The following is a 26,383-nucleotide window of genomic DNA, read 5'->3' as shown; positions in this document are numbered from 1 at the left end:
ACGAGGAAGGCAGAGGTAGTAGGATACTTGGGTGACACATCTACAATGGGTATACATGGTGACCAAAAGAGGTTGCGGAGCTAGAGGCTATGGATAAGTGATGATGATCAGCACAAGCCAAAGTAAACTATAAGGATGAGCGACAATGGTAAGCGGCGGCTCTCGTCATGCTAGTTACAACGATATGTGGATTATGTATGGTGTATGAACTTTGTGGATGCTAAATTTGGAACCGATGATCCTTGATTTTTTTCTTGTACCAATTAGTTTGCAATTTGTGTCAAATAGAATGAGATTACATATGTATGGTGTATGAACTTTGTGGATGCTAAATTTGGAACCGATGATCCTTGATTTTTTTCTTGTACCAATTAGTTTGCAATTTGTGTCAAATAGAATGAGATTACATTGGTCATCAACTCACGGAGTTACCTTTCAAAGAAAAAAACAACTCACGGAGTACCCGGAGCAAATGGTCTGGTAAAAAAGGGACCTACTCGCAGCTGCTTGGGAGCCCAAGATAAGTACACACAGGAGCGACGCCCAGAGGTGTACAACCACCAAGCCTGGCTGTGGGTCCTCCTATTCCTCCGTCGTTCTCATCCCCCGCTCCCCACACCTCGCCGCGCTCTTCCGTCTCCCCCCCCCCCCCACCCCCTCCCCCTCCATTCGCATCACCGACGTGACGAGACACGAGGGCGATTGGAGGCTAGGGTTCCCGCCGCATCGCACCGAGGGACGGAGGCGATTGATGGCGCGACGCGGGCGCGTGGAGCTGCGGCGGATCGAGGACAAGGCGAGCCGGCAGGTGCGCTTCTCCAAGCGCCGCTCGGGGCTGTTCAAAAAGGCGTTCGAGCTCGCCCTCCTCTGCGACGCCGAGGTCGCGCTGCTCGTCTTCTCCCCCGCCGGAAAGCTCTACGAGTATTCCTCCACCAGGTTCGCATCCCCCGTCCCCCATTCCCGCCTCCCTCTCCCTAGAATTACTCCCTGTTGTCGATCGAAGTAAACTGAAGCAGGGGAATAGCCCCGCCCAATCTGGCGGCACAGCAGGGTGATCTTCGATTCACTTCGATCCCATTTTGGAATCTCGCCGTTGCTCCGAGGCCTCTCGTGCGCGTTGCAGTCCACCAGCCGCCCTGCTTGTGCACGCCATGTGCTCGAGACAATCCCCAAGACTAGGAGGCCTAGCATGTACCACCTTGCATGACCCTGTCCGAGATCTCTACCCTGCCTGCCGCTGCCCCTCGCGGCGCCACCTGCAGACCTGCTCCTTGAGCTTGTTCTGGGCCTTGTCCCGCTCTGGAGTGTCCTGTTGGCTGCTCCTCTGCCTCTCCAATGGCGTCGAGTACGGCTGTTTCTTCTCGCCTTTCCGCACGTGGTTCACAGGCAGGGATGCAGGGGAGGACGTCTCGCTAGTGCGCGACTGTCCCAAGCACGGGCACTGACACAAAGCGCACACCCTGCGTCCTGTACCCCCCATTTTGGTGAATCGTTTTTTCTGCTCCTTCTCCTCGTCCTTATTTGGACTTCCTGCTCCCCAGGAGTGGGGATTTCCTGTTCTTGCGTGCAGGAAAAGTTACCTTAGATCGATAAACTTGTTTCAGCACTGATCTTCTTTTAATCACATTGTTTGACGACTTAGCATCCACGTCATACCATCAAATGTAGAATTACAGCTGTTGAGCAATCACGTTAGAGATACTCTGATCAGTCCCGCTCTTGTAGAGGTTCCTTGCAACTTTAAATATTGCTAGGGATTTACTTGCCATTTTCCTTTACTGACCTAGCAAATGTTTGTAAGATTAGAATCACACCTTGTACATTTCAATCAACTTAAATAGCGGATCTTCTTTAGCCGATGCAACTTGGATATGTCATGAACATTTATTTTATAGCTCGGCAATAGGTTAGGGCTTTGTGAGGGATCTTCAATTCTTCTAGGCTTAAAGGAAAGATGCGGAGGCTAGCCGGTCAATGGCGGTTACCAGCGTAGGGGTAGACGGTGACATGACGGAGGCGAGTCTATCCATGTGTTAGGGAGGACCACCAAATGCGGAGGTGAAAGGCTAGAGTCAACACATGGGATTGGCTCGGCGATGGTATGTAGGAGTGCACCTCGCGACTGGAGTGCTACTAGAGATGGACGAAAGCTAGCACATCCAGGGCAAGCATGGAAGGAGGGTCAGCGTGAGAAAGTGAACATCATATGTAGAATTGGAGGTTGAAGAATCATATTGGTTGATCCCGATACCATGTTTGCAAACATGGAATACATCTTCTCTTAATTTAGTTACCAAAACAATAGCACCCCTTAGGGATTATTACCCTACATAGACCGTCATAAGAGACATATGTGGGTTTTTTTTAAAAAAATACTATTTTAATTAGAAAATTATAACAATAGGTGGGAAACTTCGAAGATTGTGCCATGCCTTACTAACATTTAGGTAGGGTGACGGACCAGTTGGTGTATACCTTTTGCGGCGCTTGCAGGTCAAACTACTACATTGCAATTGGCCCATCCATGCGCCATCAAAGACCACCTCAAGCCCAAGCGTCAGAAGGTGGCGGGTACATGCTGGCTAAAAATTTGTGTGCGAAATTAAATAGCATTTTTATATAATACCAAGGAATGCATAAATTTTATAACATGATGCAAAGTTTGATGAATTGAAGAGCAAGTTTGTTATTTCTTTTGAACGTTAAATAAGAGCAAAATGATATGAAGCTTCCTATAATTAACTATATATGTTAAGAAAACACTTAACCATCTCCAAAACTATTCAATAGCAACGGATGACCAAGTTGCAAAATAGGACAATCACATTTTAAAGGGCTGTTTGGATCCCTGCCTTGCACGCCGCGCCACGCCACGCCACACGCGCCGCAGGTGTGGCGGCCGAGGCCGCCGCACCTTAGGCGCAGTGTGGCGGCGTCGGCGGGCAGGCAAACAGCCCTTAAGTATTTTGCAAAGTTTGGCCAATTTTGGATCACATTTAATATAAGGTGAAACAAATACAAACAACATGAAATTTCCAACATACAAAGTTGTGCGTGTTAAAAGTATCTTTGGAAGTTAAACAAGCGCAAACGACACGAAGTTTCCAGCATACGATGTTGTATGAGAAAATTCTTAACACTTTTGAACTAAACAACACAAATTGTATTGCACCAACTGATGATATTGTCTGCAAAAATGGAATTACACATCTATATATCATGTTTGCAAGTTTTTTTTTGAATTTTGAAGCACATTCACTATTTCTTTTGGTTCATTGGTTGATGACGGCAAAACAATATGTTTTTTTTACACTTTACTTGCTTGCTATGGATAGGAGCCTAGAGTGGCCCAACCGCCAATGGTCGACGTAGAGATCAATTCAACCTCATAGTCTCTCGGCTAGCCGATAGTTGTATGTTGGTCGTTGGATGGAGCATATCCCCGGAAACCGAAATGCCAATGACTACTAAAATCACATTGTTTTCAAAATTTGCTACCTATTGAAACTTTTCCATTCGAATAGTATTATTTCATAAAATGATGAACAACATTCGTTAATAACTACAGGGTCCATTTTGCATAGCGGGTCTTCTTCCCCTCGAAGGTGTTGGGAGCGTCTTTTTAAGATCCGCAATAACAATCATATACTTGAGTTAATGGACACTTTCATAACAAAAAGTACTATATAATAGCGCAGAATAGCACAATAGAAACTAATTATCTGAGTCCATACATGATGAACTATAATTAAAGTTTATTAAAAAACACAATAAAGGTTAGTACCTTGTGTGCCTTCCATCTTTAAGATATATGTTCTATAAAAAGAAACAATCTCTTGTATCAGCATCGCAGATTCAGATTCCATCAAAGGTCCGCATAGCACACAATGACCCTGGCCTAGTGTTACTTAATTGTTCTTTTAAGTTCTTGGTAAAGGTTACAAGAGAAGTGCTCAAATGAAATTACTTATAAACTAAAACATATCAGATTGGATATTGTTTATTGAAAACTAAAAAAGTAATCGTAAAGATTTAAAAACAACATTTTACCTGAGGCAAAACAATCGCTATTCCACAAGTATTTAATGTGGATAACGACCACCATATATATTAATGTATGAACAAGATTCCAAGTGGATATGATGTTTCACTTTTTTGCCGAATGTATGCGTGAATTTTGTAAATCATCTAATACTAAACTTCAAAAACGATTTACGACTAATAAAATACAATGTTACTGTTGTAGATTTATTTGTAGTTATTTTCATGTTTGCAAAATGTTACTATATGACAATATAGCATAAAATCAAACGTTTACACTATAACAACACAAGTTACTATTGCGTTTTATTGATATATGAGGTAACTAAAATAGCCATCAAAACATGTTGAAGGCGCTTATGATAGGATTTTATTATTTATAAAGTATGTCATCAAAACATGTCTTAAATCGCTTGGGTGTGTTCCATCCATGCTATTCTTTTGCTAGTTTTCTGTAGCTAGTGGTGAAGTCATTCATCATGTATAATTAAAATTCTGCCTAAAGTAGCTCTTCTTGAAGTGAACTGTGGCACAAAGTAAACCTGTATAGTACTTTCTACTGTAAGTTATAATAACTTCCAAGTTCCAATAAAATCACTCCTCTACTTTGTGATGTTTTTAGTTGTCTAATAATTTTTACCTTCAAGACTAAAGATGAAATATATCATCACCATTTTAAAAAATGACATATATTGAAACTTCAAGGAAAACCCAAACAAAGCTTGTATGTCCTACGCACCCTCTTGACTATATCATTCAAAGCCGTTTAGGATCATTGGAAGAACGAATAAATCATTCTGTTGACAAATTAAGAAATCAAATTATTTGCCTATACATCACAACTCATGTCATGTTCTCACAACCCGCATAATACATGCACCTCATTTTATGGTAAAAATAATACCAATGTAATTTTCACATTGTGTAGAATATTTTTTACGCAGAGGAAATTTGAGGATACACATTGCAATTTTGCATACAAGGTAAACACTACATTTGCACACACGGCATGCTCGACTATTGGTCATGATATTCTAGGTTATTGAAGTATAGATCCCCATAGCCTAGCTTTTGCGCTTGTTAACACCACATGGGGGAAATGAGATAATCCATTTTCTATTATGAGCTGATGAATTTCAAGCTATTTGCTGCTACACCGCATCTTAAGCCAGATACGCACGACACAATTAAGAAAAAATGACACACTAAGATTGGAGATGAAAATGCAAATATAAACTTGCATCCTATTTAAATCTAATAGTTAGAAATATAAAAAAATATCATACATACCATAACTTTATATGTTAATTAAGTCGTCATAGATAAACAACTTGGCTAGTGATTGAAATGTTTTTGTTTTCTGCCAAGATTTTATATGATAAGCCTACTACTACTAGTTTGTTGTTCCATATAATATGAACATCACTAGCCAACAAATGATATTTTTCCTAAAGTCTATACGTAAAAGCCTCCTTTACGGCATCCACGGCAATTGGTATTAGCAAGATACATCGAAATAGTTTGGGCATACCAAATACCAATCAGAATCCGACATACTATATGCGTGTGGTGTCTGGTCGGACCAAAAAGTTACAACCTCAAGTAGCATTGGTGCTAACTGAACAATCTGCTCCTAGGATTTAAGTTACAACTTGAAGTAGCCTTGATGCTAACTCAACATCTGCTTCCAGGATTTTCATGATAACATTTTCATGACTCGTTATCATCGAGACTCCTTAGATGATTATGCTCATTATCATCGAGACTCCTTAGATGATTATGGGATGAGTACGAGCCATCTAAGTAACTTTAAATATATGAATTGAATTTTATACTCTTGTCATATTTCTATTTCTTTTTCTCTCCCAACAATTTTAAACCCTCAACTCTCACAATGCTCATAAAACGTTCACTACATAAAAAAGAAGTTACCTCTCTAGGTGCTCACTTTTGTTCTCTAGGTGCTCACTATTGTTCCACACGAAATAGAGTTTGGCTCTTCTCTACTAGCCATAGCCTCATCCATCATCTTTGTTCCCCTAGGTCAATTTGGCAACATGTTATAACCATCTATCTCCAGTTGTGATCATGTATTGTCTACCATCAACTATATGATATTTAATTAGAGGTTATCTTGACCTAGTCCTTGTAAACGGAAGGTAGGCAATGATCATTCAGCTTTGGGGCACCTTTAGTTTGTAGTTTTTCGATCACTATTTTCTTACGCGACAACTCCTACATTTTTTTTTGTAATTAATCATTATCAATTGGATTGCTTATTGTAGTATTAATAATTTGTTGCCAACATACTTTGCACAAAGAGCATATATTTCTTACGTTGTAGTGCCCTATTGCCGTTGAGCTTACAATCATGATCAATTCTTGGTTCCTTTCTTACAACCTTTGTAGGGCATTGTAGTGCCCTATTATTGTTGAGCTTACAATCATGATCAATTCTTGGTTTCTTTCTTACAACGTATAATGCTGCCTTTTCTAATGATATTTTGTCTACTTTAAAGGTTGGTGATGTGTGCTTTTATTGACGTATTGATTTGAAAAGGTATATATAGGGCATTGTACTTGCATCTCGTCTTCTCGTCTTCGTCTTAAATGGTCCACATGAGAATATATATGAAGTTTTTCATTCATTTACTTTTTGGAGAAACAAGTATATGGTGCAACGACAAGATTTTACAAGGAAAATGCTTCATGGGATGATGGTATACTGATGGTACAAAAGCTATACATTTGATTTTTCATGGGTATATGGATGGTGAAACCCAATGGTCTTTTTGTAAATAATACATTTCCTCACATTAGGGCTTCTCAAAATTTACTTAAATGTTCATTCATTATTGTAATGCGAACAAATGTGAATAAAATTGTTTTCATAGTAAAGAGGACCAATGTACGCTCTCTTCTTGCTCTTTATTTTTCCCTAAAAGGTATGGCATCCTATTATTGAAAAAAGAAGTAAATACAAAACAATCTAGTATCTTAAAAACAAGTTGTTGATGTTTGGCTATCATTGGAGGTCAAAAAAAATCAAAAGAAAAGGAACCCAAGGATAGGATGGAAAATAAATACATGAATATTGAGCTACTACAAACCTAAGGATGAACCTTAGAAGAAACTAATATTTTTATTTATGCCCGCATGCACATTCCACCCTGGACCCTAAATACATTGGTGTAGAAACTTCTTATTTGTTGCTTTTTTTGTTTTATTTTAAGACTAAGTAGTAGTTTTGTAGAATGAACTTAGCGCTAAAAAGGGAAGACATGTATTAGCCAATAAAATGCAATGGAAGACATAGAATAAATATGTAACAATGAAACGTTTAGCCCTAAAAGAAAAAAAATGGACCTTTCTCTGTTTCTTGATTATGTAACAATATGTATATGATAACTACAAAATGTACAATGCCAGATTGTGTATCCTATTGTCATAGAACAAGTCCTTTGGCATCAAAATATGTGTTCTATTAAAATTAGGCAAGGAAATGCAAACAAAAGTTTGTTAGCTATCACATTAGATGGCACATAAAAACAACTTTCTGCTTATGCTATATATGCTTTAATTTGGCATGGACATGATCTTTCGAACGGTCACAATCCATACTCGATCACTCCTTCAATATTCAAACAGGGATTTATAATCGAAAGATAACCCAAATGTTGATTATATTCTCTTATAACAAGTAGAATCAAAATGGAAATGATCCCACTAAGAACACACATACACCGCAATTTGACAAAATATTGTTGGACACACAAAAGTGCCAATTATGTTATGCACTTGTGCTTTGCACAACTCACACATGGAATTAACAATTAAGGAACAAAAATGTGTCAACAAGTGAAAATTGAAGCAAAATGTTTCCATCCATTGCCTATTTGTAAGTTGAACTCAAGGTTGTTGTGTTTGCCAATCCTTCTGTTGTTTCTTTCTTTATCGAGCCTTTTGTCCTTGCTAACACGTGATTGTTTTGGTCACTTTGATTTTTCTTTTTCAATTAATTTTAATGGTCTTTTTCTAGCAATTAAGAAAAAAATATGTGTAGCTACCTTATGACATCGACAAGAGGGCCTAGATTTGGATGTTTGTATACTAAGGGAAGACAATGAAGATTTGTACTATCTAGATTTATACGTTACGCCACCAATATGAACTTGTTTTTTATTTAGAAAATGGTTAATCTTCTTGTTTGAAAGAACAAGCAAACAGTTCGTTTGTGTAGAATATTCAATACTTGTTTGTGTGGAATGTGAGCCTACATTCTTCGCAACTAGTTAATTTTCACATTTGAGCCTACATTCTCCTACATTCTTCGTGATTAGTTAATTTTCACAATCCAAGCAATGCCACATTCTTTCGCATTTGTACTACTGCTTTTGACCTTCAATAAACCTTATTTTGCTAAATTATTGCATGTTGACTTCCCAATTTGTTGATAAACTTCTATCGATCCAAATCCATAACTTTCACCTTCAAGAGGTCTTCTCAAGGAAGTTCCATGAAATTTTTACTCAAAACTTTGATTCGATACCTTTTGATGTCATTAGGGCAATGTTTGTCTGATTTTTCGTCGTAATACCTTTACCTTCTGGTACATTCTTCCATATTAGTTAATTTTCACAATCCTAGCAATGCCACATTCTGCCGCATTTATACTACTATTTTTGTCCGTTGATAAACCTCATTTTCCTAAATTATTGCATATTGACTTCCTAATTTGTTGATGAAGCTCTAGCAATCCAAATCCGTAACTTAAACTTTAAGAGGTCTTTTCAAGAAAGCTCCATGAAATCTTTGCTCAAACTTCGATTCGATGCCTTTTGATGTCATTAAGGCAAGGATTGTTGTTTGGTTTCACGTCGTAATGCCTTTACCTTACATCTTTGAAGAACCTTTCCATTTCGGCCTTAATTCTTGAGGTTAAATTGTACATCAACTCTTTGATAAAAGAAAATCTATCGTCCTATGCATCGATATGGAATTTATTGTCGTCACCTTGCTCTCTCAATTTCATCCTATCTATAGGTCTTTGTTGGTTACATCTCATGTAGCATGGCAACGTGCCATTTTTAGGTCCTTCGGCCATTGAAAAACACACATTGTTGGATAGTTCTATCGAGGGCGGAAAAGAATCCAAATCCTTGACACCATAGTTCATGGCCTTGTGCTACAAGGTTCCCTTGTGTTCGTGAACCGGCTCAAATGGTCATCTCCAAGGTTCCATAAGATCCCCACTAAGTTTTTCTACATAAGCTTCTTCCTTCAAGTCTAAAAAGTTGTAAAGGCTTGTATTACTCATTGTTTGACTTTAAAATCGGATCCTAGTCCATTTTTAGAAACAATTCAATTCTCATAATATATATTTAATTGATATTTGTTCTCTTTTGCTAAACTCACAAGGTCTCTAGAATCAATTTCTAGGTGGGTAGTGAAAAATTCAAGTTAATGTTCTCAAGTTATGATAATTTAATCTAGAGTCTTTTGAGAGAAAGAAAGGAAATTTTGATTTAAAATGTGGAAATATATCATACTTGTTTGATCAAGTGTGGTTTCTCACATAATTTTGTTTTCTTAGACACAAACTCACTCTAGTAGTTATCTACATAGAACATAAATACTCATGATAAGTGGTGGTTCCTCCGTCATACATCAAACTAAAACTAAGGGTACATTAGTTCAGATCTAATCACGAGGTTAAATTGTACATCAACTCTTTGATAAAAGAAAATCTATCGTCCTATGCATCGATATGGAATTTATTGTCATCACCTTGCTCTCTCAATTTCATCCTATCTATAGGTCTTTGTTGGTTACATCTCATCTAGCATGGCAACGTGCCATTTTTAGGTCCTTCAGCCATTGAAAAACACACATTGTTGGATAGTTCTATCGAGGGCGGAAAAGAATCCAAATCCTTGACACCATAGTTCATGGCCTTGTGCTACAAGGTTCCCTTGTGTTCGTGAACCGGCTCAAATGGTCATCTCCAAGGTTCCATAAGATCCCCACTAAGTTTTTCTACATAAGCTTCTTCCTTCAAGTCTAAAAAGTTGTAAAGGCTTGTATTACTCATTTTTTGACTTTAAAATCGGATCCTAGTCCATTTTTAGAAACAATTCAATTCTCATAATATATATTTCATTGATATTTGTTCTCTTTTGCTAAACTCACAAGGTCTCTAGAATCAATTTCTAGGTGGGTAGTGAAAAATTCAAGTTAATGTTCTCAAGTTATGATAATTTAATCTAGAGTCTTTTGAGAGAAAGAAAGGAAATTTTGATTTAAAATGTGGAAATATATCATACTTGTTTGATCAAGTGTGGTTTCTCACATAATTTTGTTTTCTTAGACACAAACTCACTCTAGTAGTTATCTACATAGAACATAAATACTCATGATAAGTGGTGGTTCCTCCGTCATACATCAAACTAAAACTAAGGGTACATTAGTTCAGATCTAATCCCACCTCTTTTTACGGAGGTGGATGCAAATAGAGCTGATGTGCTGCTGCCGTGTTTTTCATTTTCAGCATAGAAGATACATACGAGCGTTACCAGCGATTTGCGGGGGCAGGAAGAAATGCTAATGAAGGAGACCAAAATAATAACGATGTAAAGATCTCAATATGGCTTTTTAGATACATAACATGCAATATATTATTTGGAAGCAAGCCATGATGGTATTATGGAGTCCATTAGTATAGTATTGCTACACTTGCCATCACTATGTTCTTTTGTAGTTAACTGCCTGCACAGTTTATGTACGAGAGCTACAATGTAACTGTTCTGATAAACGTAGCTGACTAAAGTATTTTGGTCCAGAACCAGGATGCTGCTGCTTCAGATTTACAGTACAAGCTTAGGGAGATCGCAACATGGTATACCTAAGTTCTCGCTGTTCGCTCTACTTTAATTGTTTGTTTCTCAAGTGGCAAAAGTTGAAATGTAGCAAACTTGCAGGTCTGAACGAAACAATGCTGACAAGTCAGATGCCAATGAACTAGAGAAACTGGAGAAACTCCTAACAAATGCTTCGAGGGATACCAAAACCAAAAAGGTACACTTAAGTGGCTTTGTTTTCTGCCATTATTGCACTTGATTTAGATAAGGGTCACTCCAGTAGTTCAGTGTTCCAAAATGACATGACCCAGCAGTTATTTTGGCTTTGTGCTTTTTATATCGAGCTGGACACTATAACTGGGTGTGTATTCAGCATACATTTTATTTTTCTATCCTGCTGACAGATATTGCTATTATGAAATAGATTTGTGATTTGCCACTTGAAATAATGCCATAGAAATCTTGCACCTAGACATTGTGTGATTGCTCCTGAAATTTTGGCCAGTGATATGCCGACAATAAGTGAATAAATGGAGCCATGTTTTTTTAGATTTGGCTCATCGTCAGTTGATCTTTTTTTAAGAACGTAACCCAAGTATCAGCACCCTGTGTGTGCGCAGTTTCACCATTGGAGGTGTTAGTACGTCCCTGACCTCCTCAAAGAAAAAAGGATAGCAAAATGCCATGCTAGCACTGCTCAACCATGCAGTGAGATTTAACCTCGAGGCAGAACTGGTGGATCTTTCATGAAAGCCCCATCAGAGAGCTCAACTCTTTAGTTATGTTGGAACCGAAGAGCCAAAAAGATCTTCTCACTATATTCTAATTAAGCTTCTTTTTTGTATGATTGCGACGACAAGTGGATTCTGCTGCCTTGGTATTCCAGACCATTGGTAAGCTAGACACGATATAGGTGTATAAGAACTGGCACTCACAAGATGCTCTGTTTGTATGGCCCGAAGCTTGAAATGGCATCTCTGGAACATTCATCAGTACAAAGCTTGTTATAAACAAAGTCCAGGCATGCTGATCTAAGCTTTGCCTTTTCTGATGTAATGCAGATGTTGGCTAAACAAAATAAAGGTGGTGCTGGGGCAAGTACAAGCAGCCAGAACAGCAATGGACCTACGAGACAGGATTAAGAAATGGCTCTCAGCAAATCAGCACAGAGCAAAAACTTCTGTGCAATTGGCAAATGAAACGGGGCATGCATCATCTGTTGATACCAGTGTCTCCTACTATCGCTGGGTAGCTGAGATCTGTCTAGATCGCTGCTGGCAAGATTTGCAGGGAAAGGGAAATTCAATAACAGGATGCGCAAATGGTGCCAGCCTTGCCAAACCTGACCTTATGTTGTTGTACCTTGTGATCCCTAGAATTGCGCTTGCAGAGTGGTCTTTATACTGGTTGTGAGCTTATGTAACCTTGTGATGTTTGCTTGGATCTGTCAAATATGCAGTGACCCTTGAGGAATTGTGGTTTCGTGCTCCTTGAGTCCTTGCCTCTTGTGAGAGCGGCTGATTGGCAAAGTTCGGCGCTGTAATCAGGTGAGTGTCTGACAGATGTAGATGCATGAGTTACCCCTTTGACCTGGTGTAGGCTTGCATGAGATTTCATCAGCAGAAATTGGGTGGCATGTTAAATGCTAGCCCGATGGTTTTACAAGTTATATAGGACAGGAACTGTTGTCAGCTCCTCCGGTTGTTTATGTCCTATGCCCGAGTCGGCTGACAGGTGATTTCTGTGTTGATATGCAGCCTTGCTATGCGTGTGTTGTGTTGGGTTGGGCTACTTTGATGTTACCGGTGAATCAAACATACACTGATTTACGAGTCAATATGCTACCAGCCTACCACTAGCAGTACTACTATTTAGTCCACGTGTCTCCCTTGGTCAGTTTGCTTTCACAAGAGCGGGGCGCGCAAACATGTTGCGCCTTCTGACAATGCACAGTGCTCAGTTCATCTTTGCAAAGAGAGTGGTGTTGGGTTGGGAAAGGTTGCATCATGTACCTGACACTGAAACTCGCCCTAGAGCCTGCCTGGTGATGCTTGCCGACCCTTGCCAGGTTCAGGACACCTCTTCCCCTGCCTGATCCATCACGGCTATCACACTCGAATAAACGAAGGAAACAACCAAGCATCCGCCGCACGGGGCTTACACCCGCGCGGAGTAATGGAAATGGAGATCTGAAGCATCAGAAAAAAGCGCTGCATTGCGCGAGACCAGGACGAGGACGGGCACCGGGGAGCAGCCAGCGCCCAGCGAGACGGGAGGAACCACTCAGGCAGTACGAGGCGGTGGCAGCGTGCGCCGTGCCGTCCGATAGGGGTTGGGGGGGGGGGGGGGGAGGGGGGTGGGGTGGGGGAGGAGGACCTGGTCAGGAAGGCGACACACCACGGCCGCCGCCTCGGAGACTGAAAAGGGCCCAGCTACCGCATGTTGCCTGGTGGGCATTGCAACCCACCCTGCCTCAATGGCCATCACGACCGCAAAACACTGCAATGCGCGGCGGGACCAAACAGAGAAGCGACCAATCGTACGCCGCCGGCGACGTACCTGCGCAGGAAAAGCCCTCGCCGGCACCAAGTGTGTTCCGCCACGCCGACGGCCCCCGCCGGGGCGCCGCGAGCCTCGACCCGCACTTTGCGTTACGTATATATAGCGCCCTCAGGCGGTGACAGCTTGCGACCGTGCCGTACCTTCTTCCCGTGGGCTCGGGCGCCCGTGTCCCTTGCGGCAAGCGACTCACTGCCGCTTACACGACCCGCCGCTGAGAAAAAGGACCCCGGGGTAAGGTGCGCGCCGGCGTGTCCGCGCGGCATTGCGCGGCCGCCCCGGCTTTCTGCCGCGCCAGCGCCCCGCGGCGACGGGTGGCGTGGACCCGCCCCCTCCCGCGCGCCCCCGTCGACACGTCGGACCTGCAAGGCTGCACCCCCAAGCGGCGAGCGGAGAGGTGGGTTCTACGGGGACTCGCGGCGCGGCTGGATTGGAGGGTTCGTCAGGTTGGCTCTGCAGGTGGTACGACGGCCACGAGGACGTAAAGGCGGCTGCCGCCTTAAGCCGTTAGCCCTTGGCGGGTACGAGTCGAGCCGAGGGGGGGCACGGACCTCAACGCCGTCCCCGACCGGTGGTTGCGAGTGCGATTGTGCGAGCGACGGGCCTTGTGCAGTGGTCAATCCTTTCGTTTGGGCTTAATCCGGCCCATCGTAGCTTCCCTCCGTTAGTTTTGGCCTGGCCCAGTACGGGGCCGCCTGGAACTGAGATCCCGACCCGGAGAGCACATCCGACCGACATGGTGGGGACACCGACAGCCGGGGAACAGAGAAAAGTGCAAGTAGGCGATAACGGAAAAACCGACCTCGCGCTTGCGCCGCTACACGTCATCCTTCTACCTTTCACATATCATTTCCTGGGCCTCACGCCCTCTCCCTCACCCTCGCTCGGCCCAAACCGAGTACCAGAAACAAAAGCGCGAGGCATCTGCAGCCACAGAGCCCTCTGCCCGGCGGGCCCCACGGCGTGGGCCGGCCTGTCAGATAAGCGATAACACCAATCAAACGATGCGGCGGCCATGACTCGGCGGCGGATAGGGATGGGCCGCGTCCGTTTTTGTTTAATCCGTTCCGGTCCATCCCGGCCTCTCTCTCCTCGCCCCATCCGGCGCGCCGATCACCACACGACCACCGTCCCAACGCCCACCCACTCGGGCCCATACCGCCGCGCGCCCCACTGGCACGTGGGGCCAGCCACCACCTTCCCTACGTGTCTGCGGCTGTGCCCGTCGGCGAAGCCTTTTCGACTTTTCGTTGCCGCGACTTCCGTGCGTGGACGGTGGACCCGGCGGGAGCAGTAGGTGGGCCCCGTACTGGTCACTGGGCCACCGGTGGTCTATAAAGACCTGTTCCACGCGCCAATCCCCTCTCCTCCCTATTCTTCCTTCCTTCCTCGTCTTGCCTCCTTTTCCTGCGCGCAGATCGATCGCCGCTCGCCGAAGCTCCGAGTCAGTCAACAATTTCGCCTCTCCGCCCAACCACAAGGAAACCCAGCGCGAGCCATGACGGGGACCGGCGGCGGCGACGAGCACTACTCGCGGCTGATCCGCGAGCTCTGCGCGCTGCTGCTCACGGTCGTCCCCCCCTCGCCCGCGCCGGCGCCGGGGCGGATGTCGCCGGCCGCGGCGGCGTCCATGCTCCTCGGCGCGTCGGTGGCGCTCATGCTCTGCGGGTCCGTCACGTTCGCCATCGGCCTCCTCCTCATGCCCTGGGTCGCCGGCCTCGCGCTGCTCTTCGGCTTCGCCGGCGCCGTCTCCAACCTCTCCTCGGGGTTCTTCGGCAAGCCCGCCGCGCTGCCCTGCAAGGACGCGGCGAGGGGGCGGATCTGCTCCCCGATCGACTCCGATTTGCTCGTAGCGTAGCTCAATCAGCAGCAGCAGCGTAGATTTGATCTCTTTCTTCCTGAATTACTAGGAGCCGGACAGAGGCAGAGCTGATGATCCCTGTAAAAATGCGCCCTTTTGTTGTATGCTCTCACAAGTCAATTCCCCGAGAGTTGTTTGCTTGTGGATTAAAGGAAACGTCACGAGAATTAAGTGTTTGTTTAACACTCCCATGTTTTGATTTGTTCTGATGGTTTCAACGCCAAGATTTTTTTTATTCTTGTTGCTGAGGAGAAATCAACATGCCAATACCATTTTTCTGGGACAACACCAATGATACAGTGAACACATGATTATTTTATTACGGAAAAACTCTAAGGAAAAGGGTCAGAAATTATATTGGTGTTTTCATCTAACTGTTTCTTGATCAGTAGGATCACGAAACATGGGTAGTGTGTCGGTGTGTGAGCTACGGAGCAGTACAAGTTTGCTACTGGTACAGCTGTGTCCGTGTGTGGTGAGAGATGTGTAGAAGCCTGCACTGAGCGGACATGCCGGACAGTGATGCGAGTGTTCGTCAGCTGTGATAGAGAAGTAACCAGCATGTGGCCCACGAGCTGGCGATTACGTGTAAAGTGTGGGGGGATAGTTTGCTCGTCGCTATCAGATGGTAGCTAGTACTACTCCGTAGGGATCGGATCGTGCGTCTTGTCTGAGCTCTTGGCAACACCACTTGTTAGGTCAAGAAAAGATGCAGAGGATTATTGGGATTTGAAATTCTCATGATTTTGGATGATTCTGAACAAAAACCCTCAAAATTTCTTGATGCCATCTCTCCTCCCAACCCAAGCCCGTGGTGATACACTGATGGTCACTGATCTGAATCCCAGTTGTCAAAAGACTGATCCCCTCGCGATACGTTTTGCTTGGGGAAGTACAGATGGCTTACCTGATCATGTAGTTCTTTGCTTGGACAACGTAGTCTGAATGACCGCCATTTGTGTATGAAACTAGTTTTCAGGCATCAGAATTGTATGTCGACTAGCATCTTTGAGGTAGAATACCAGAATGTGACACAAGCCACCTGTTTCCGTCACGGTCGCAGCCTAGCAGGAGGTGGAAGCGATGTTCGATTTGAGAAGCACGTCACTGCTTTCATGGAGTAGCGCTGAATGTTTGGTGCTTCAGGATCCACAACGGAGGCATAGGTTTGATTTTTCTCCCTGCTTAACACATTGATTAGTTCAATTCAGTAATGTTATGCTTCAATCGCTTTCCTTTTTTCTACGTTTCCTTTTTGTTTCTAGCTCAGTATTCGGCATTCCAGCTTCTGAAGTTTATTTAGTCCCTGCATATGCTGAGATATGCTTTGCTCTGATCATGTATCTTTGTGTTTCGTAACGTGATGTTACATACTAGCTAGCTAGCTAGCTAACTAACAAACTATATATATATATATCTTCAGCTTGTTATCGGCACTAGTAATTGCATGTAGACAAAATGGAATTTTTCATATGAGTTGATCGACAGTCCTGTCTGCATTATCCATTGCTTGCTGCAGGGCCGCCATTATTGGGACGCGGTTAGAAGATTCGGCAGGACGCTGTTCCCTGCAGGGTCCTCTGTTTCTGAACAAATGTAACGATACTCTGTTTCTGAACAAATGTAACATACTACGATAAAATTTATCAAATACAAACGAAAGCGCTATAGTTCCACTGTTGCAAAAAAAATTGCAATCTAAATAAGGCCTGAGTATCAATTACTTGATGCCGGCGATTTGTGTGATCACGTATTCTCTTCTTTGGTTCTCTCGGAGTCCGAGCTAGAAACATCTTTCACCCTCTGCAAACCTTCAGGTTTCAGGCTCCAGGGGACTGTCTCGGTCTACCAAGCGGCTTTGAGCAAGGCAGCATCTCATGATTCTCATCTGTAAGTAAGGCCAGCCAGCCAAAACGCGTTGCCTTTGATCATTTTTTTTCTTGGTAAGTAAGATTGCTAGCCATTTGCTGAACTATTTCCTTTGGCCTAAAGCCCTAAACCATTGCAAAGGAGCACCTCTCTGGAGCCCTCTTCTTCAGACTGTAAAGCGAGCGAAAGCATCATGCTGTACGCCTCCTGAGTCCTGTCCAGGATGTATTCCCTCGCTCTTGCTTCGTGCACAAGCAGAGCATGCATTCCTTCCTTCTTCCCCTTCCTTCCTCGATCCTTCTCCGCACAGCCAGCCAGCGCTAAGCAACCTCACTCACTACATATCGGCCTTGTACATTGCTTCCAGCTTCCTGCTGCATCCATTAGGAGATAGAGTCATACAGACATTGGTCGAGCTGCCGAGAAGAGCGTGAAGAGCCGCACGCTGGAGGACATGAACGCCGGCATGTCGCCGCGGCCGAGCACGGACTGGGGCCCCATCATCGTGGCGGTGATCCTGTTCGTGGTGCTCTCGCCGGGGCTGCTCTTCCAGCTCCCCGCGCGGACGCGGGTGGTGGAGTTCGGCAACATGGGCACCAGCGCCATCGCCATCCTCGTCCACGCCATCATCTTCTTCTGCCTCCTCACCATCTTCGTCGTCGCCATCGGCGTCCACGTCTACGCCGCCTAGGCCTAGCCACCTCGATCCCCAGGCTGCTTTGACACGGTGATGGTGTACGGTTTCTCTAGTCCCTTGTAATAATCTGCTAGTTTTAATTGGCTGGTTGTTACAATTGTACCAGAACTCATTTGAGCAGAGAGTACAGTTGTCTGTTGTCAGTTGAGAGTTTAGCTGTTCATGTACACAAAAACTTCAATTTGGCTTCACTTTTTTGGCAAACCAATGTTTCTCTTTTGGAAATTAGAGGATGCTGTGTGTTGTGCTGTTCGCTAATAATTTTTGCCAGGTGGTAGCTTATTTTCGCTTCACAACCACCGCCTTTCCGAAATGCCAGGTCATATTGACGCCGTATCCAGCATAAACTGATAGCCGGACCTGTTGCTCTCAGTATCAAATGCACGTCTTTTTTTTCAATTCGAAGCAACCAGCCAGGTCAACGCTCATTTCCTACCACAAACCGGAGGCTCAAAATTCACGTGTTTGATTTGTTAGCAGCAACCCAGAAAATAGGCGATGCTACAGTAGCCATGTGAGCTCCCAGCAGAAGATATGGGGGAATGAACCACAACTATTTCAAATTTCGTACCGCTCACTCCGTTTTAAATTATAAATTATTTTAATAAATCTTGATATATATATATATATTTTACTATGTATCTAGATAGTACATTGTGTCTACATACATAGTAAAATTTATACCGCTAAAAACGATCTACGATATGAACGGAGGGAGTAGTAGATCCATGCTAAACACATCCGCGCGTGTGCAAAAGCAGGTCCAGCTAGTTCGTACATGGGTGTTGGCTTACGCTACCCATATGGCCATATTTGAATTTTAGCTCCTAGTTCTTCGTCAAACATTTCCTCTTTCTTTCTCCAGGAAGATAAAAATAACACTATATATGTATATATTTGATTTTCACTGTTTTTGAGGAAGATAAAAATAACACTATATGCGACGGCACCTCTGAGCTGGCGTGACTCCGGCACATGCAACGCAACCCAGCAACGACCGAAACGTTACCGTGTGTCCGTGCCCTTCCCCGAAAATGGCCACCGCCCGGGGTCCGGCGCTCCCCGGCCCCACGCAGCTCATCCGGGCCCAGCCGTCAGCCTCCGCACCCACACGCGCAAACCCACGTGGCCAACGCGCACGCACAAGCAGGTGCGCAACGCCGTGAGCGCGCAGCAAGCACGCACGGATCCAACCCTTTTGCGCGGCGCATCAACTCGGGAGTCAGCCAGCCACCCGAGCAGGAAAAAGGATGGGAAGGGTAATTCGGAGAAATTCCATTGGCCCAAAAAACCTCAGCCGCGGGCCGCGACCTTCGCTACCGTCTCCGGTCTCCGCCTCCCCCCTTCCCCCCGCCCCCATCTTGTGGGAGCTCCCGATTCGGGGGAGGAGGCACCGCACCCCGCCGCCGCCCCCCGCCTGCGGATCAGCGCCGTCGCCGATCGGAGGCCCCTCGCCTTCCCCCGGTGGGCGGCGCGCGGTGGGAGGATGGACGGCGGCGCGGGGGCGGCTGGGCACGGCGGCCCCGGCCGGAGGAGCATCTCCTCCGCCGCCGCCTCCAGGAGGAGGCTCCCGCCCGCCGAGAACGGACACGGACACGACGGCGCCGCCTCCAGGAGGTCCTCCGCCTCCATCTCCCGGGCCAACTCCACGTACGTGCTCCGCATCGCCCTTGCTCGTTTCGATGCTCTAGATTTTTGGCCGTAGCTACCGTGTCTCGCTGGTTGGGTGTGGAGGAGCGTTCGGTTCGACCCTCGCGTCTTCCATGTCTCCCTTCGTTTGCAGCCTATACACAGCCTAGGAGCTTCCTTAGCCTAGATTTGATTCTATTTTACGGAATCGATGGAGGTTACGACATCTAGATTGGTACTTTCTGTTTAACAACAATACGAACTAAGATTCCTTTTAGTTGCAAACTTGCAATAGAAAGTGCTGAATCCCATTCAACTGTTACAACCATATACATATGCATGGCTCTGCTCTTGGAATTTTGTGCAGCGTAAACTATACACATTTCAACTAGAAGCAATTGCTTGACTTCAAAACGGTGTTGATTGCTGCTATGCTCTGATTGGTCAGCCATTGTTTCTGCTGTGAAATGGATAGAACTTTGTGCACAAGCTATGGGATCTATAGCTGAAAAAAAATGCCACCTCGTGTAATGCGTTTTTAGGTCACTGACTGGCGAGAGAACCGTGAAAAGGCTGAGATTGTCCAAGGCGCTGACGATACCAGATCACACAACCGTGCATGAGGCTTGTCGGAGGATGGCCTCACGCAGGGTCGATGCCGTGTTGCTGACTGACTCCAATGCTTTGCTCTGTGGGATCCTCACTGACAAGGTGAGGAATATGTGCCGCTTCACTTTTCATGTCTTTGCTGCCTCAGAGATTCATGATTTCTCACTGTATGCTGTCTTTTGACAATGCTGACCAGGACATAACCACAAGGGTTATTGCTCGTGGATTGAAGATGGAAGAGACACCAGTCTCAAAGGTCATGACTAGAAACCCTGTATTTGTGCTCGCAGACACACTTGCAGTCGAGGCATTGCAGAAGATGGTGCAAGGTATGTGAATGCTCTTGACATTTTTTTGCCCACCTTATTTGCAGTATCTTAATGTTGCCTGAAAATTGTCCTTTTGGTTCCAGGTAAGTTCAGACATCTGCCTGTTGTGGAGAATGGTGAAGTCATTGCACTTCTGGACATTGCCAAGTGCCTGTATGATGCTATTGCACGGATGGAAAGGGCGGTGGAGAAAGGAAAAGCAATTGCTGCTGCTGTTGAGGGCGTAGAAAAGCATTGGGGAACAGCTGCATCTGGTCTGTAGTTGACATATGCCCTGCCCCTTTTCATCTTCATTCTTTTTATAAAAAAGAAGTAATTATGGATTCAGCTTCACCCCACCCTTCTCTTTTATGTTTTACCTGTATTGATCACCTGTGTTTATGTATAAAATTTGCCTTAATGGCTTTGGCAGTGCTCCACTTTAATCCTTTCTCTATTTATTTTGCAGGTCCTAACAATTTTATTGAAACTCTTCGAGAACGAATGTTTAGGCCATCGCTGTCTACCATTATCTCTGAGAATTCAAAGTAGGTAATATCCTTTCCTTTTCAAATTAAGTGCCTTCTTGAGCGTTCAAATAATATAAGTGCCAGTTCAGAACAACTTATTTCTTGATCTTGATTGCTTAGAGTGGTCACTGTTGGACCAACAGACACGGTGTTGACAGCATCAAAGAAGATGCTGGAATTAAAAGTGAGTTCAGCCGTTGTAGCAATTGAAAACAAACCTGGGGGAATTTTGACGTGAGTTCCTTTTATCTATCTAATTATAGTAACAGCTATTTCTAGCTCTGCTTCAAACTAAAAGCCTTGCTTTGTTTTCTATGACAGCTCTAGAGATATATTGATGCGTGTTATCGCCCAAAATCTTCCTCCTGAGTCCACCACAGTTGAGAAGGCAAGTCTCAGTATAATTATCTTTGCATTGTTATCCAGTCATATTTTGTTATTCTGCACCTTCTTGTCAACTAACTGCCACCATGTTTGGAACTCCTTTCCACAGGTCATGACTCAGAGTCCTGAATGTGCCACAGTTGACACCCCAATCCTTGATGCTCTTCACACAATGCATGATGGGAAATTCTTACATTTGCCTGTTCTAGACAGGGGTATGTCTGTAAACCAATGTTGGAAATCGCCCGCTATAGCTTCGCTATAGCCCGCTATTAGCTTTTTAGAAGATCTACCGCTACGCTATGCAACATTTGTCCGCTACATCCGCTAAAGGGGTTTTACGAGATTTAGCAGTGCTAAATGTCCGCTAAAGTGGCTTTTCCGAGATTTAGCAGCTCTAAATGTCAACTTGCTAGTAGATTTTAGTGGTGTCATTCGCTCAAAGACGCAGTCAAAAGAACCGATACAACTAAATGAACGTAGTGTGGACCCTAGACAACGTAGCATGGGCACCGTTGGGCAGTTAAGAGACATGTTAGAGTTTATTTTTTGGTGTTAGACCAATAATACTTGTAATTTTATATGTGATTATTGATTATTTTATCATTCCACTAAATGATTTAGTTTTCGCTATAGCCCGCTATAGCTTTTAGAGAAGGCTGCTGCTAAACTTTATAGCCTGCTATTTACAACACTGCTGTGAACCATGAATGAGTTAAATCCAGCTGATATCTTTTGTAAAACTGTTAAGTGTGTATTGTTGTCTTTATCCAGATGGAAATGTTGTGACTGTTGTTGATGTTCTTCACATAACTCAGGCTGCAATTGCAACGGTGAGTGGCAACTTCTTCTGCTTGGATAGTCCTGAACATCTGTGTTTCCTATGCTCATGCTTTTGGGTTTTTTGAGATTAGAAGACATTTTTGACTGTATGATAGTGCCCACAAAACTCAGTTGTTCAGTTTGCGAAAAAAAATATGTTATTTTAGTGCAATTCATATTAATTGTTATGCATGCAATGTAGAAGTAACTATACGAACTTTCAGTAGACTGAAATGCAAGTTACACGACTGTGATATTAGTGGATGTCTACTCAACGGATCATGCTTGAATGCCTTACCTTTTTGTGTTTAGGTCGGGAACACCGGAGCAGCTGGATCTGAGGCGACATCTGCCATGATGCAGAGGTTCTGGGATTCAGCAATGTCCGTTGGACCTCTAGATGATGACGATGACTCCAGGAGGTCATTATTGCTCTTTCATCCCATTTTTACATTCTGATGGCTTTGGTGGCTTCCGCATGACTACTTACTACTTTACCTGGCATTTTCTCAGTGAAGGATCAACAAAAGTGGCATCTGAGGCAACAGATATTGGAAGATCTGCCCTTTTTCCAGCTTCTGGTTTATCAAGCACTTTTGGGTTCAAGGTTCAGGACAAGCAAGGCAGGATGCACAGATTTAACTGCGGTATATATCCTTATGTTACTTGACGTGAAATGGTTTTAATCATCATTTTGTCGCAGTGATTTAAATTGCATTCTGAACTTCATGCTTTTCGAATGTCAGAAACGAGCAGCTTGACAGACCTGATAACCAGCATTCTTCAGAGGGTCGGCGATGACATTGATAGAAAAAACCTTCCTCAAATTTTGGTAATTGGCTGAATCTACATGCCTTTGTCAATATGTAACCATACCTGTACCGCTGTTTCAATTTTCTAAGTTTTTATTCATTTGCGGAACCGCTTCACAGTACGAAGATGAGGATCATGATAAGGTCATACTTTCATCAGACAGTGACCTTATAGCTGCTGTTGACCACGCAAGACAGATTGGTTGGAAGGTAATTTCCTATTTTCAAGCAAAGATGAGTAGATGACTATTCTTCATGCCAAGGATGCTCATATAGGCTCCTCTTGCAGAGTTTGAGGTTGCACTTGGATTATGTCGGTGTTGGCCACCGGAAGAGAGGTGGCGGTTCTTCAGATTTTGAGTATGCCGGAAAGGATGCATGGGCCTCCGCGTACAGTGCTGTCGCCGCCGGGGCGGCTCTAGTTGCAGGCCTTGGGGTTATGGCTTACCTGAAACGAGCGGGTTAAGCTTTGAGGCAAGCACAACAGGGAGCACCTTACTGCATTGGAATGACCAGAATGGCTGTGTAATTAAGTCTTGTGAGGAGAAAGAAAGAAAAAACTGTAATAATACTTCACGGCAGTGGATGACCGCCTTCATATGTCTACACGGTGTTGGTCAAAGTTTTGGTGGTTGGAAGTCTCCATGATTACCATGGCTGTCAGTGTCGCGATTGTATTTGTATCATAAATCACATGATCATTATACAACCGAGAAGCATGATTGTCCCTTCATTTGTGCTGTTTCCAGGGGATTGTTGCATTTGAGGACATCTATTTGACTAAGGGTGTGTTTGGTTGAGCCGTGGCTTTTGAAAAGTAGCTGTGGGTTGTAGAAAAACTGCTGTGAGGTGTTGGCTATGAGAAAGTCGAAACCTGTTTGGTTGGATACCTTTGAAAACTCTTAAAGGGGATCCACGTGTCATTCACAGCTCTTCCCACTCAACTCTCCCTCTCTCGCTGACGAGCAGACCTCGTCGTCAGCCCCTTCTTCCTCTCACCGGCCAAGGCGCGAAGGAGCAGTGGCGGAGCCTGCGGCGGGGCTCGTGCAGGGTGGGGTCGCGGCAAAGCGCACGGCGGAGCTTGGCGGTGGTCGCGGGGTGGCGGCGGGGTAGCGAGGCGGTGGAGGCTCCGAGCGGAGCCTCGTGGATGGAAAGGGAGGAAAGGAAAGAAAAAATGAATGGGTACCAACATAACGAGTGGCAGTGGGTGATTTCTTCAAACCTTTTACAGCCACAGCCAAGGTAAAGAACCTCAAGCCACAGCCACAGCCAACATAACGAGAGGAAAAACTGCTTTTGGAGGTTGCTTCCGGCCACAGCCAAGATCTTTGGTTGCCTTTTAGCTTTCTTTGTGTTACAGAACCTCTTTATTTGTCCTCATCAGTGCAGCAGCTATGGAGTGAGCAACAGCCATGGAGTTAAGGCCATGGTAATAGCCATGGTTAAGGCCATGAATCCACCTTATTGCTGTTGTTACAAAGAGAATTGATGTACTACACTAATATCTAGAATTAGTGTGTTTGTAATCTCCCTATATAAGGGACCCTGAGATCAATGAGAAAATGGCTAATTCACTATTTTCGCAGCTCCTATTGGGAGCACTCTTGTCTCTACAATTTCATTTCTAACACATTATCATCAGCAGTTCTAAACACTGAACAAGAGAGAAAGAGGTGAAGAGATCACCAATTTAAAGGGTAAGATGGTGTAACGCCCGTGTTTTTATCTTATTTAAATTGAATTACCAATCACTCCCTTAAAAATCTTTTAAACCTTTTCCGCCGCTCGAGCTCCCGAAGCCCACCTCCCGATTTTCCGCCGTCCCGACATCGCGCAGTCTCTTCCTCTTTTCCCGTGGAGCCGCCTGTTCCTTTTCCTTTTCCACCGGCCCTGTCCCGTCGCATCACCATCGTGTCGCGGTCGGCCGCGTGCGCCTGCTCGGCCACGATCGTCAGTGCCACGCGCATGTCCCCTCTTTTATTTTCTCATATTTTGTTCAAATCCATTTTATTTCTCTCTTCGAATTCTCCCGCTTGCTTATTTAAATTGTTGAGTAACGCAACAATTTTTTTTGTAACGCTCGAAAAATCGAAGAGACTGTGTAACGCAACAATTTAAATTTCATATCTTTGCTTATTTAAATTATTGAGCTACTGTATGAAAATTTAAAATAAAAAAGTAATTTTTTTATTATTTAAATGAGCACATGCGTGCTGCTTGCTCGAGCTGTAGCACGCGCGGGCCAGCGCATGACTCGCCGCTGCCCCCGTTGCTGGCTGTGCACGCGCGCTCGCATCGCGCCGCCTGCATCACGCCACGGCCGCCGCTGCTCGCTGTGCCACTACGTGCTTGCTGCCCGTGCACGCCAAGCCGGCGTGCGACCCGCTGCTGCGCCGGTCCGTCTCCATCCCGTCCCCTTGCCCTCGCAGCTTGCGCCTTGTCCCCGAGCATCCTGGCCACCATTAATGGCGAGGTTCCTGTACTGCCCATGACCCTCCCATGCCGGCCTCTCCCTCTCAGCCTATAAATCAGCTCCCGAGCCGCCCCTCACTCCGCCATACCACCCCAGCACCGCCCCTCCTCTACCTCACGCTGCAGCTCGCCGCCGCCGCTCACCATTGCCGGCCACTACCCATCTCCGTGGACAGCCCTCCGTAGACCGTCTCCACACGAGGTGAGGGCCAGAATCGGACCCCCTCGGCCTCCTCTCCGTTTTCCCCTCCTCCCCGGGCATCGCCATGCACCAGGGGGCCGGCGCCCATGGCCTGGCCGCCCCCCCATCCTACCGTTCCCCTCCCCCTCCTGTTCTGTCTCGAGGAAGAAGAAAGGTAGACTTGTGCATAACCCCCTCCACTTTTCCTTCTTATGCAGTCCGCAGCCCTCCACCTCCCTCTCTCAAATATTTAATCAGAGCTCCTTCTATCTTTTTATTTCATTACAAATAGGTCCTCATCCTTTTAAACTACTCCATAAATGACCTTTTAACTCATCAGCTCATGCGATATTTTATTCCAAATCGACTCCAAACTCCACCACACATCATCTCCAAATATTTTCTCCAAGTCTCAGGATCCACATCCGACAAATATAATAGTCTTCTCTATTTTTTTAATCGAAACTCTCTATTTCCCTCTCTTTTTTTTAAGCTCGTCGGCGAACTTTGTTTTTATTGTGTGATTGTTTGTGTGTCGTAGCCGACGGTGTGACCGAGAAGGAGCAGTACCGCGAGCCGGAGCCCGAAGACCCGTACCTCGAGGAGGAGCTTCCGGAAGGCTTTGAGGATGGCAAGTCCAATCCCATTCTTTGATGCATATTTATCCTAGTTTTATAAACATAATCTATTGGCCCGTTTTATAAAATGCATTATTTTATTGCAAGACATGGTTGGATAACCACCCCTTGATT

General features: G+C 44.8%; 4 protein-coding genes across 7 annotated transcripts; all 4 read left to right on the top strand.

Annotated features, from left to right (window-relative positions):
- Positions 1 to 659: 659 nt before the first annotated feature.
- LOC112892930 (MADS-box transcription factor 51-like) lies at positions 660 to 12,390 on the top strand. 4 transcript variants are annotated; one of them, XM_025960035.1, is made up of 7 exons: positions 660 to 936; positions 2,494 to 2,571; positions 10,589 to 10,670; positions 10,881 to 10,936; positions 11,019 to 11,115; positions 11,759 to 11,791; positions 11,960 to 12,390. In XM_025960035.1, exons 1-7 carry the CDS (start codon positions 752 to 754, stop codon positions 12,038 to 12,040), a joined length of 612 nt encoding a protein of 203 aa, XP_025815820.1. In that variant the 5' UTR covers positions 660 to 751; the 3' UTR covers positions 12,041 to 12,390. The 4 variants fall into 4 exon arrangements, with proteins under 4 accessions (XP_025815820.1, XP_025815823.1, XP_025815822.1 ...); XM_025960038.1 differs by lacking the exon at positions 2,494 to 2,571; XM_025960037.1 differs by lacking the exon at positions 11,759 to 11,791.
- Positions 12,391 to 14,827: 2,437 nt separating this feature from the next.
- LOC112893884 lies at positions 14,828 to 15,518 on the top strand. The gene has a single exon (XM_025961407.1). The coding sequence runs from the start codon at positions 14,956 to 14,958 to the stop codon at positions 15,313 to 15,315; it is 360 nt and encodes a 119-aa protein (XP_025817192.1). The 5' UTR covers positions 14,828 to 14,955; the 3' UTR covers positions 15,316 to 15,518.
- Positions 15,519 to 17,156: 1,638 nt separating this feature from the next.
- Positions 17,157 to 18,112, top strand: LOC112893886. The gene has a single exon (XM_025961408.1). It carries the CDS (start codon positions 17,642 to 17,644, stop codon positions 17,876 to 17,878), a length of 237 nt encoding a protein of 78 aa, XP_025817193.1. The 5' UTR covers positions 17,157 to 17,641; the 3' UTR covers positions 17,879 to 18,112.
- Positions 18,113 to 19,164: 1,052 nt separating this feature from the next.
- Positions 19,165 to 23,722, top strand: LOC112894045 (CBS domain-containing protein CBSCBSPB1-like). The gene is made up of 14 exons (XM_025961618.1): positions 19,165 to 19,534; positions 20,056 to 20,224; positions 20,319 to 20,451; positions 20,535 to 20,705; positions 20,900 to 20,978; positions 21,081 to 21,194; positions 21,282 to 21,348; positions 21,454 to 21,559; positions 22,119 to 22,177; positions 22,479 to 22,588; positions 22,680 to 22,813; positions 22,913 to 22,998; positions 23,099 to 23,188; positions 23,268 to 23,722. The coding sequence occupies exons 1-14, from the start codon at positions 19,371 to 19,373 to the stop codon at positions 23,442 to 23,444; spliced, it is 1,659 nt and encodes a 552-aa protein (XP_025817403.1). The 5' UTR covers positions 19,165 to 19,370; the 3' UTR covers positions 23,445 to 23,722.
- Positions 23,723 to 26,383: the final 2,661 nt, after the last annotated feature.

The sequence above is a fragment of the Panicum hallii genome, chromosome 5 (assembly GCF_002211085.1).
Source record: "Panicum hallii strain FIL2 chromosome 5, PHallii_v3.1, whole genome shotgun sequence".
Lineage (NCBI taxonomy): Eukaryota > Viridiplantae > Streptophyta > Magnoliopsida > Poales > Poaceae > Panicum > Panicum hallii.
This window is presented reverse-complemented; position numbering and strand designations above follow the sequence as displayed.